This window comes from Tachysurus vachellii, chromosome 16 (assembly GCF_030014155.1).
Source record: "Tachysurus vachellii isolate PV-2020 chromosome 16, HZAU_Pvac_v1, whole genome shotgun sequence".
Taxonomy (NCBI): domain Eukaryota; kingdom Metazoa; phylum Chordata; class Actinopteri; order Siluriformes; family Bagridae; genus Tachysurus; species Tachysurus vachellii.
In genome coordinates this window covers 19168006-19181273 of record NC_083475.1, presented here as the reverse complement: position 1 = coordinate 19181273, position 13268 = coordinate 19168006, and the positions used below count along the sequence as shown (strand labels likewise).

General features: G+C 40.4%; 1 protein-coding gene across 1 annotated transcript in view; it reads left to right on the top strand.

Annotated features, from left to right (window-relative positions):
• The window catches only part of plxna4 (plexin A4), a 328266-nt gene that overhangs the window by 246247 nt on the left and 68751 nt on the right, over positions 1 to 13268 (top strand). Inside the window, exons 10-12 of the mRNA XM_060890039.1 lie at positions 4973 to 5173; positions 6786 to 6882; positions 11722 to 11912. Coding sequence (XP_060746022.1) covers positions 4973 to 5173; positions 6786 to 6882; positions 11722 to 11912 — 489 coding nt within the window. The remainder of the gene's footprint in view (positions 1 to 4972; positions 5174 to 6785; positions 6883 to 11721; positions 11913 to 13268) is intronic.

Below are 13268 nucleotides of genomic sequence, written 5' to 3'. Positions count from 1 at the left end.
TGCATGTTCTCCCCGTGCCTCGGGGGTTTCCTCCGGGTACTCCGGTTTCCTCCCCCGGTCCAAAGACATGCATGGTAGGTTGATTGGCATCTCTGGAAAATTGTCCGTAGTGTGTGATTGTGTGAGTGAATGAGAGTGTGTGTGTGTGTGTGTGTGTGCCCTGTGATGGGTTGGCACTCCGTCCAGGGTGTATTCTGCCTTGATGCCCGATGACGCCTGAGATACTGTAGGCACAGGCTCCCCGTGACCCGAGGTAGTTCGGATAAGCGGTAGAAAATGAGTGAGTGAGTGAGTGAGTGAGTGAGAGAATTCTGCTAATAATTAGTAACAACTAGTGCTGAAATGTTAGGGTTTAATTAAACAACAGCACATAAGAATTCAGAAAGGATTGTTGGATTTTGTTTTGGGGAGGGGCATGGTGCCCACGCCCATTTGACGAGATTGCCACCTAGTGGCAGAGGAATGAAATATAACAGAGATAAGCGAAAGGATTTCTCTCAGAACGGAGCGTTTACACTTGGACACTGCCACCAAAACACCCAAATAATCTTCCTTTTCCAGATCTGTGTTCTGTATAATTGAAATAACACAGCGCTTAAATCAGGCATTTGGATCCAAATAAAGTTTCACACCTCAGGTTTAGCGCAGACTGAAATCCACACCGATCATAAGCCTCTTATCAGCATGAGCCAAGAGCACTGGGACGACACCATGCCCTATATTCAGAGCATGATGAAGTGGCACCTACGATACACTTCTGAACTGTCTTGCAAGCCTAAGAAGCATCTCACACACCTTCTGTAATTGCAAACGCACCGACACGAGCAGCAAATGGAAAGCAAAACTGTGCCTGTCAGAAAAGGAGAAAATCACCATGTTCACACCATCACGCTAATTCTTCTCAAAGCATCCTTGAGTCAAAGAACCGGGAATCCTGACAGGTACAAATAAATACCTGGAAAAGCTTGTGGACATGATGGGCCTGGAAAAGAAAGGGTTGGCTTAAATAATGGCACCTGTGCTGTATGGGAAGAATCCAGCAGAGATCCTTGGAGAGGATTAGATGCTAGTGTTGCCAAGTTCGAAAGTAAGGTACACCTATGAGGCATGTGGTATTCTCAAGGATGAGCCAGCTGAAGATGGAGCCAAAATTCCCTATTAATTAGAAGCCATTAACCCTGATGTAATCCCGCATGGAGAAACCGTTTCACACCATAAATAGATCCCATGCTGAGTTATTCGAGACTTCTCACAAGTGCCAATAATTTTCCGACCTATACATCAGACAGGAACGATACACTGACGAGCTTTTGGCTTTATTTAGCTCTATCTCATCCATGCATGGACTCCACAAGACCACTAAAGGTGTGCTGTGGTATGTGGCACCAAGACATTAGCACAGATCCTTTAAGTCCTATAAGTTGTGATGTAGAGCCTCAGTGGATCAGACTTGCTTGTCCAGCATATCCCAAAGACAATCGATTGAGAGGCATGACCTATGGGTGATTTGGAGACCAAGTCAGCAGCTTGAACAGTTTGTCAAATTCCTCAAACCATTCTTGAACAACATTTGCAGTGTAGCCAGTCACATTATCCTCCTGAAAGAGGATAAGTGGTGATACGTGTCAAAGTAACATCCATATGAATCCAGGACTCAGGATTTCTAAGTAGAAAAATGCCCTGAGCATCACTCTGCCTCCTCTGGCACACCTTCGGGCCTGCCAACTAGTACCTACTATTCCCCAGGAAAGTGACACACACAGCTGTCCACAAACCTGATTCATCAGACCCAACCTCCTTCTTCCATTGCTTCATGATGCAGTTCTCAATGGTGTCCATTGTAGGTGCATTCGGTAGTAGACGGGGGGTCAACATGGTCACTCTGGTCCACGGTCACCCAACCGTAAGAACTAACTATTCACTTGCTTCCTGCTAAACATATCCCAACTCTTGACAATGCCACTGTAACAAGATAATAATTGTTATTCACATCATTTATCAGTGGTTTTAATGTCAAGGCTGATCGCTGTACAGTACATCTTACATCTGTAACTGTTAGAAAGAGAACTAGATCAAAATAGATAGCTACTAGCTAATGCTAACTACAATTGTGGCTTTTCAAGTGGGCAGCGAATAGCATACCTTTATCACAAGATGAAATAAATGTCTGGGAAGTTAATTAGACATTATTATAATAATTGACTCCAGATATACTGTAGATATGTGATGAACGGCGCGGTGCAAGACTTTCCAGACAATCCGAGGACATTCTCAGTGAAGAGACAGTAAAGAAGAAGTGGCATGAATGAAAGCAATTATACCGTGATGAAAAGAAATAAATACGTCTATACAGAAATAAAGACATAAATAAATAAATATGGAAAGATGACTCACGACCAGAATGCGATTAGTAAATAAAGGCACTAATAACATAAGACATAAACTATATATATTAGCTTTACTATTAAGCTCTTTGAGTGTTCAGAAAAACGTTGATATGGTTAAGCATTGTTATATAAACCCATCGAAGGGTGCGCATACTGTAAGTGTAGCCTTCAGGAGCAGGATTTACCCAGAAGGCACTGCGAGGCCTGGTGTAATCTCGCTTTTAAAAGCAGCAATAACAAAACTGTCATTTGATTTGCTACAATCACGTTGGGTTTTTATGCAGTCAAATACGATTATGACAGCTGACATAACATTATTACTAGCTAGCTCTTAGCAAGTCTGCTAAAAGGCATGTCGGTATCGTATGGTCTGCAGGAAATAGTTCTCGTCACGGTACACTTCCTAAGCTTAAAGAGACCACTTGTGTGAAGTACTTGAATACTTGAATAGAGCAAGGGTTAGAAATGCATGACATGGATCTATATATCTAATTGAATCACTTGAGATAGGGTTAAGTAGAGCTGACCTTATGGAGAAGGATCGAGTCATGGGGAAAAAAAGCGTATAGATTTCTTAGTTGTTATTTTTATTTTGTGCCGTCATACAGGTTCAGTGGTATAAGAGTGACTACGGCATGTTATGATCTACTGCCTTTAGAGAGTGATGCTAATGGGCTGGTCAGACGTGTGTGTGTGTGTGTGTGTGTGTGTGTGTGTGTGTGTGTGTGTGTGTGTGTGATATAAGATATGTGATTAAAAAAGCAGACAAGACAAGATGCGAGTGAAATCTAAAACTCGGATTCTCAGTGCGCTTGTCACAATGAAAGATGATGAGAGTGATTTTGTATGCTCGGGTGACTCACCGTGTTTATCCTGTTCATTATGGACTTCTGTGTGTGTGTGTGTGTGTGTGTGTGTGTGTGTGTGTGAGAGAGAGATAGAGAGGTTATCAACCGGTTTCTGCTCAATTTGACAAGCTTTGCTGAGAACTTTCTTAAAGCTACATCCGTTTTCTTTCTCACTAAAGCTGTTTAAGATAAAGGTTCCATTTTCAGTGTGGGGACAGAAATGGTGAAGTGTAACAAACAGATTATGGTCATCTTTTACTGCTTCATCTTTTACCTGATCTATAATTTCTTTTTTTAAAGTCATTGTTAATATGCAAACCAGTCTGTCTTTCTAATAAAACCTAATAAAACAAATGTATGTGTGAGGGCAGAAAGAAAAAGGCCACACAGACCCTCTTTCTGTTATGGTATGATATATTATTGCATGGTGCAGGAAAGATCATGGCTAAGAATTTTCACTTTGAATAAGGTTAATTTGGGGGACGTTTTGAAGTTCACATTTTATATAAAGGCGTTTTATATAGAATAAAAATTGTTATTTTGCAAGATTGCACTTTTATAGGTGAAGTCAGTGGTTTCAGCTTTAAAGATGCATTCAGCATTTCAGATTTAAAGATGCAGTCAGGATTTTAGCTTTAAAGGTGCAGTAAGGGTTTTAGTATTAAAGGTGCAGTAAGGTTTTTAGCTTTAAAGGTGCAGTAAGGTTTTTAGCTTTACAGGTGAAGTTTTCAGATTTAAAGGTGCATTATGGTATAGGTCAAGTCAGTGGTTTCAGCTTTAAAGATGCATTCAGCATTTCAGATTTAAAGGTGCAGTAAGGATTTCAGAATTAAAAGTGCAGGATGACTGCAGATTTAATCTGAAATCCTTACTGCACCTTTAAATCTGAAATCTTCACTGCTACTTTAAAGCAAAATACCATAATGCACCTTTAAATCTGAAAGGTTTAAAGGTGTAATGAGTATTTTGGATTTAAAGGTGCAGTAAGGATTTCAGATCAAATGTGCAGTCAGGATTTCAAGTTTAAAGGTGCAGTCAGGATTTCAGAATTAAAAGTGCAGTAAAGATTTCAGATTTAAAGGAGCAGTCAGTGATCTCAGCTTAAAACATGCAGTAAGGATTTCAGCTTTCGGCTCTAATACTAGAAATCCTAAATGATAGTTAAAGAAGCCGACTTTTCATGATTAAACTGATTGACAAGCATGTAGAGAAGATGAGAAGATATTTTATCATCATATATATATATATGGGGGCACGATGGCTTAGTTGTTAGCACGTTCGCCTCACACCTCCAGGTTTGGGGGTTCGATTCCCACCTCCACCTTGTGTGTGTGGAGTTTGCATGTTCTCCCCGTGCCTCGGGGGTTTCCTCCGGGTACTCCGGTTTCCTCCCCCGGTCCAAAGACATGCATGGTAGGTTGATTGGCATCTCTGGAAAATTGTCCGTAGTGTGTGACTGTGTGAGTGAATGAGAGTGTGTGTGTGCCCTGTGATGGGTTGGCACTCCGTCCAGGGTGTATCCTGCCTTGATGCCCGATGACGTCTGAGATAGGCACAGGCTCCCCGTGACCCGAGGTAGTTCAGATAAGCGGTAGAAAATGAATGGATGAATGAATGAATATATATATATATTTCACTGATAAAATCACTGATCATAGCTTTAGTATGTTATCTGCCTACTACACTGTATATCATGTGATTCAGTTTCTGATGCAGTAAACATTCCTCCTCCTACAGGAATGTCCCCAGCTGCTTCCCGCTGATAGGATCCTAGTGCCAGTGAATGTAGTGAAGCCCATCACGCTACGTGCCAAGAACTTACCCCAGCCTCAGTCAGGCCAGCGTGGATACGAGTGTGTGCTCATCATCCAGGGGGTGGAGCAAAGAGTCCCCGCCCTCCGCTTCAACAGCTCCAGCGTGCAGTGCCAGAACACCTCGGTGAGTGATGAGTGTGTGATGGCAATGCATGTGTGCAATGCAAAGAAGAGCTACATAAAACATTCACAAGCATGGCGTAACTCATTAGAAGATTTATGAACGGCTTATATCAGTGGTCTTGTGTTAATACAAGCTATAGAAATTATATTTTAATACTGTATGACTTTTATAATAATTTTATTTATGAGTTTTCATTCCTTTGCTTTGTAGCATATTTGTGCAATGATTATAAATGTGTTATGAACACCTAATGAAGGCTTCCTTGATCTGTGAAGTATCTAAAAATTGGTATACAATTTTTTTGGTATTTTCATTAGCCGAACACAAGTTTGTGATACTGTTTGACCAGTTTTGTCATAAGGTCTGTTTGACCTTATGAAGTATTTATAACATGCTTGAGCCGTTAATAGATTGTGTGTATAGTGCATGAATGATTAATGGTTACAAATTAATGGTACAAACAAACTGTTTGTAGACTATTCATTAAGAATTTCCTGTAGAAACAGAATTATAATACAGAGATTTTATGTCTTGTGACATGATTATAACATGTTTATAACATGTAATGAATTGCGCCATTAATAGGTAATCTGTTAATAGTTTAATAATGCTTAAAAGCTTGTAACGCACCATTTGTATAATATTTATAAAGACGTTCTAGCACCTATACAAAACAAAATGAAACATTTAGTGTGTTAGTTATGACCTCACATGTTCATAACCTACTTATAAGCAAACAATAGATTCTATGGTAAACTAAGCACTAATCGTTTTTTGCCCTATTTGCAAAGATTTGTCACGACAATACAAACATAAACATATATGGGGGTTGTAGTAATGACATCACCTTATAATGTGTTCATAACATGGTTATAAACATTAATAGACCATGCATTGATGATTAAAACCTGGTAACAAACCAATTGTAGGCTATTCATAATAAAGCCTTAGCTTATATGCAAATAGAATTATAACAGAAGTTTTAATATTGTCTCTCATCTTAACATGTTCATAACATTCTTATAAACATTAATAGACAATGCATTGCTGAGTAAATCTTGATAGCAAACCATTAAACTATTTTATAAAGAAGTCGTAGCTTCTATGTAAACAGAATTACAAACATAGAGATTTAATATTGTCTCTCATCTTATAACATGTTTGTAGCAGTAACATATGTAACATAATGCAGTTTGATATTGGATAATGAGTTTTAATATGAACCTCACTTCACAACATGTTCATAAGCCATTATTAAACAATATATTAATCCTGAAACTCACGTATAAACCACATAAAAGCAGCATCATATTGCTCAGAGGAGCATAAATGTATCATTCGATTAAGTTGAGCAACCCACCACATGAATTATTCGAGTATAGAGAGTGGAGAACATGTTAGTCTGAGAGCAGAGAGGTTTGGAGGTCTAGGATGTTCTCATTTCCATTCTTCTTTTCTGAAGAGTCCTACTCTTTTCTGCCGCTCTCTTTTTGACTCTGTTGGCAAAAGTAATAAAAAGCTTTTTCCATCTGAATACAACTGCTCAAAGTGTGCGCTCTCTCTCTCTCTCTCTCTCTCTCTCTCTCTCTCTCCCTCTTCATGTCTGTTTCAGTACGCATATGAGGGGATGGAGATGAGCAGCCTCGCTGTAGAGCTGACGGTCATCTGGAATGGAGACTTCAGCATCGATAACCCGGCCCAAAACAAAGGTGAGGCCTCTCATTGCATCGTCATGACAACAGGCAACATAAACATCAATACTCTGTATAGTTCTATTTTTCTTTTTAACTCTGCAATTCTATTATATGTTATATATATTATATGTTGGAGGTGTGTGTGTGTGTGTGTGTGTGTGTGTTGCATGCATCTCTGAGGGAATGGTGTAGTGTGTGTGTGTATATGTGTGTGTGTGTGTGTGTGTGTGTTGCATGCATCTCTGAGGGAATGGTATAGTGTTTGTGTGTGTGTGTGTGTGTGTGTGTGTGTGTGTGTGTGTATGTGTGTGTGTATGTGTGTGTGTTGCATGCATCTCTGAGGGAATGGTATAGTGTTTGTGTGTGTGTGTGTGTGTGTGTGTGTGTGTGTGTGTGTGTGTGTGTGTGTTTTGGGGCATCTCTGAGGAAAAGGTGTATTGTGTGCCCACCTGTTAGTTGACCTTCCAGGGCTTGACAGTTTAAGACAGCTGATCCTTAGCCAGCTGTCACACATAGCAGGAGAGAGAGAGAGAGAGAGAGAGAGAGAGAGAGAGAGAGAGAGAGAGAGAGAGAGAGAGAGAGAATAAGAGCCTGAGCTTCTTGAAAGTCACTGAAGCACATGTGTTCATTTCCAGCCTTTACCTCTATCCCACTTTACAATAAGACTGAGCTGTGAGTTGATGGCTTGTGGCAGCCTACCTCAAGGAAAGAAGTGAACAGGCATCAAGTCCAGATGGTAACAGCATCTGGAAGAAACCTACACATCTAAAAACCAAAAAAAAATTCTGCTAATTCTGTAACAAAAATAGAAATGAGATTTTTTAACAGAGAGCTGGCAAGGGAACAGCTGTATATCACCGCTATAACATAAGTGATAACAGGAACTAAATAACAGGAACTAACCTTTTCACGGTCGTTCCATATCGATAAATACAACTATAAATATCAATGGATATATTTTATAGAAATGAAATAATTAGCTTTGGCAAGAAGCTATGAATTAATAGGAACAAAGACAACATGGTTTTCTGATTATTTATGCAGGGAAAATTGATGCAGCCTGAACAGTAGAGTGGAGTTACTGTTACCACGCTGAAGCGGCATCATTTTTATTCCACAAAAAGCATAGCGAGTACCGAGGCTAACTGTTTAATGTTTTTTTTTTTTGTTTGTTTTGTTTTAATAATACTGTATAATAGGATTGTCCGGAAAAATCAGAACATCAGCTGATCAGTCAGAAAAATAGGAAAAGACAGGGGGACAAAAACAGGACAAAAAAGAAGAAGAAGAAGAAGAAGAAGGAGAAGAAAAAGAAATAGAAGAAAAAGAAGAAGAAGAAGACAAAGGAGAAGAAAAAGAAGAAGAAGACGAAGGAGAAGAAAAAGCAGAAGATGAAGAAGACAAAGGAGAAGAAAAAGAAGAAGAAAAAGAAGAAGAAGGAGATGATAAAGAAAAAGTGGTCCTATAAAATTTTCTGTGTGAAAACTACAAGCAAAAGTTAAAAAATATAAAATAAAATAAAATAAATAAAAATAAAATGTATTCTGAAATTTTTAGTGTTACACTTTTTAACAATAATTGTTAAGGGGTGCCGATAATTCCTTAATTAACTCACTTTTTCTTAATAATTAAGGAACATTTTAACAAGCTAAAGTTTATAGTAATAAACATTCAGATGGTGTTTATTAAACGTCCTTAATTTTTTAATAAATGAAATAAAATGAAAAGGCAGTTAAATGAAAACATCCTGTTATGGACTGCAGCCGTATTCATTATCAGTTCCTATTAACTTTGTGTGACCGGCGTGCCAGACAAATCGGTGCAAAGCTGAGAGACGGCATATGGTCTCCAGCAGTCCTCCATCACGTTTAAGGAATATTTCTGAGATAAAGAATATGTGGCATTGTTACAGGATTGACGCAGCCATTTTTTTGTGCAATTATTCTGCTATTTCCAAAAAGGATAGAATTGTGTGGGAGTGATGTTAAATATTCACAAGCTTACTTGACTGTTAACAAAATACACACAGGACTGAACAACAGAGATAATTAGGCAGATAGAATCGCTGGTGCTAAATGAACGTGCAGCTAGTGCAATTTGCCTACAAAAAGCTTTCCAACCAGGACAACTGGTGTACACATACTTAATTATTGTGGATTATACTACAGTGTGGGGGAATGATGGAGACTGATTGATCAGAAAGGGAGCGTTACTGTCATCTAACGCAGAGAGAGACAGACAGACAGACCAGACAGGCAGACAGACAGGCAGACAGACAGACAGCCAGACAGACAGGCAGACAGACCAGACAGGCAGACAGACAGGCAGACAGACCAGACAGGCAGACAGACAGACAGACAGACAGACAGACAGACAGACAGGCAGACAGACAGACAGGCAGACAGACCAGACAGGCAGACAGACAGGCAGACAGACAGACAGACAGGCAGGCAGACAGACAGGCAGACAGACAGACAGACAGGCAGACAAACAGACAGGCAGGCAGACAGACAGACAGGCAGACAGACAGACAGGCAGACAGACAGACAAACAGACAGACAGACAGGCAGACAGACCAGACAAAGAAATAGAGAGAGACACACAGATACAGAGTCAGAAACACACACACACACACAGAGAGAGAGAGAGAGAGAGAGAGAGAGAGAGAGAGAGAGAGAGAGAGAGAGAGAGAGAGAGAAACAGACAGCCAGACAGACAGACAGACAGAGAAAGAGAGAGACACACAGATTCAGATTCAGAAACACACATAGAGAGAGAGAGAGAGAGAGAGAGAGAGAGAGAGAGAGAGAGAGAGAGAGAGAGAGAGAGAGACAAACAGACAAACAGACACACAGACAGACCAGACAGAGAAAGAGAGAGAGAGAAACACAGATTCAGAGTCAGAAACACATGGAGAGAGAGAGAGAGAGAGAGAGAGAGAGAGAGAGAGAGAGACAGACAGACAAACAGACACACAGACAGACCAGACAGAGAAAGAGAGAGACACACAGATACAGCATCAGAAACACACATAGAGAGAGGGAGAGAGAGAGAGAGAGAGAGAGAGAGAGAGAGAAGGAGAGAGAGAGAGACAGACAGACACACAGACAGACCAGACAAAGAAATAGAGAGACACACAGATACAGAGTCAGAAACACATAGAGAGAGACAGACAGGCAGAACGAGAGAGACACGCACAGATAGGGAGTCAGAAACACACAGAAAGAGAGAGAGTGAGACAGAGAGAGAGTGAGACAGAGAGAGAGTGAGACAGAGAGAGAGTGAAACAGACAGAGAGTGAGAGAGAGACAGAGAGAGCGACATATAGAGAGAGTATGAGTAAGTGTAATTATGTAAAACTGAGGAATAGCTGTGGAATAGCAATAACAATGCTAATGTTTCCCATCTCTCCGTACTCTCTCTCCTCCAATCCAATCGTATTTTATTCCCCGCAGTCTCACATCGACAAGCTAACAGCCTACGTATGACAGCGGTGTGACGACGTGCGACAGCACCGTCCTCAGATGCTCGCTGCTGTTTTGCGTTTCTACAAAGGCTCTTTTTTTTGCGCATCTCAAATACCCCAATACAAGCAACAGAATCTGAGCATTTACAGTCGTGCTGTGTCTTTAATGATACGTTACTGTCACTGCTGCATTTCAGAGCTCTGTGGCATACCAAAAAAAGACAAATGACACATCAGTAGACAATAAAAGCCACCTGCGCATACAGAAACGTGGAAGCTGGGAGAGTGTGTGTGAGTGTGTGTGTGTGTGTGTGTGTGTGTGTAAAATGGAACGTGTGTGTGTGTCTAAGTGAACAGTGAGCTAATTTAAGCAGAGGAGAAAAGAAGAAGAGAGGAAAAGAGACTGTAAGATTTCTCCTCCTGCTCGAGTGTCTCGCAAACCGAATCACGAGCACCGAACCACCAAAGCTGTGCTGTTTCAGGGGAATAATTTGATGGACTGAACATCTACAGGCCCGGCAATTAAAAAAAAAAATGTTGTAGTTGCTATGGCGATAACCTTAGACGAAGGAATGAAGAAACGCAGTACTGCAAATAGAGAAAAATGAAAGAAGGAATTCGATTCTAATCGTTTGAGCACAAAAAAGCAGAAAATAATAGATAAACAAATTCCTGGTGAATACGATGAACAGAACTGACATCGTTTTACTTGCCGGCATTGTGCTAACAGTTCCAGCTTTACTAGCTTTCGCATTGTGTAAACCTGCGACAAGGCAGATAAAACTAGCTAATGTTGTGCTGTTGAGCAACAGAAAGAGTTTCTAACAAGTTAGCTGACATTAGAATTATTATTATGCTGTTAGTAGGGTTACCAGACCGCTAGCAACAGTTATATGAACTATTATGGAGTTAAGAGCCAGGTTAGCTAGCATGCTCGCTAACACTATGCTATCATACAGTATTATGCAAACTAATACCTAAATACTATCAAACTATCTAACTGAAAGCAGTTGCCAGGGTCTTTAGCGAGTGACCAAATATTAGTCTAGCTGATTATCAATTAATTCACTAGCAAACTAGCTAGCACTTTGGTATTGTATTCTGTAAATCAGCATCCAAGGTACAGTGTAGCAAGCTAACTTTTGTAAACTATGAAAGACTAGTTAATGACTAGTCATGCTAAACAGCTACGGGGTTACAGGGTGGAAGTGACAGCGATGAAGTGGTTGTTATTGTTGTTGTGTTAAATTGAAATTAAGTTTATTTTCTCATTTACTGCAAGCATTTATAGCTAAAATGTGAAATGCTTGAATGTCATGCATTGACCTGTTCTCCTCTCTCTGTGTGTGTGTGTGTGTGTGTGTGTGTGTGTGTGTGTGTGTTTACAGTACACCTGTATAAATGCGACGCAAGGCGTGAGAGCTGTGGCCTGTGCCTGAAGGCTGATCCGCTGTTCGGCTGTGTGTGGTGTAAAGCGGAGAAGCGCTGCACACTCAAACAGCACTGCCCTCATCCACAGAGCATGTGGCTCGAACACAACGGCATCAACAGCAAATGCACACATCCAAAAATCACCATGGTGAACACAGACACACACACACACACACACACACACACACACACCTACCTTTGACTCTTCTTTCCACTGCCAACCGACTTGTACCATAAATAAGTGCCCCAGCTAAGAGTACGGCCAGTAAGAAAGGTAACCAAGAGCATCAAGAATACAGAAGTGGTAGTGGTGGCTCAAGCGGTTAAGGCTCTGGGCGTTCATTGGTGTTCAAGCCCCAGCACTGCCAAACTGCCACTGTTGGGCCCTTGAGCAACTCCCTTAACCCTTTCTGCTCCAGGGGACGCTGTATAATGTCTAACCCTGTGCTCTGGCACCAACCTCCGAAGTTGGGATATGCTGAGAAAGAATTTCACTGTGCTGCAATGTATATCGTCGCTGTCAGGCGGAATCCTCGTATCTCCAAAACCGTTATTTTTCAGGAAATTAAAAAAACACCGTTCCTTATCTGCAGTGCACAGGGTTTAGTCCGCGTTGCAGTGGATTGTCTTGCGCTAAATTTCTGTCCTCAGACAAGCACCAGAACTAGCGGGGGTCAAGATTTTTTTTTCTTTGAGCCCAGTGTTTTGAAGACATTTACCTCAGAAGACGTGTTGATTCGTTGCGACTCTTCTTGAGGAGAAATATGCCGCGAAGCTCTCCCACGGAGTGAGGAAGAGGTGGACAGTTGAAGTGTCCAATGGAGTTATGAGATTTGCGCTCAAGCTATTTTCAAGACTTTAGATTGGTTAATAACTTGTAAAAATAACAGACCCATGTGGGGACTGACCAATAGCATCGATATGTGAAAAAATATGAAATAGACCAAATTTGGACATACGAGGTTTCCGGCCGACAGCGACGATATGTGAAAAAAAGTAAATGCTTCTTCTTCTTTTTCGAAAAGTGGAAAATGTAGGTGAGGCTAGAAATATATCAAACCACCAATTGGTCGATCACAAAATCAATTAAATGCGATGTCTTTAATGTTCTCGCTGATCAAATCAGACAGAATAGACAGAAAATAAGAAAGTCCCACTCCATCGATTCTTATCTATGCTTCATGACATTTTCTTGTATTTCCTCATAGCCAGGTTCAATTTATTGTAGGGCAAAAAACATGATATTATTAATTTTTTATTATTTATTAAGTTCTTCCTTATTTCATCACATGACAAAATGATTACATTCTTACAGAGTCTTCATCTCTCTTTTGTTTCCTGAGGCAAAAGACATGAGCAGCTACCGGGATTACATTGTCTGAAGCAAAAAAAATAAAAAATAGAAGAAGAAGAAAAATCAAATCTTTTCACTTTAGTCAAGTCAATATGTTTTGCTATTGTTTTAAAACGTTATGAATCATAGCACTGAATCAGTGAGCAGTTC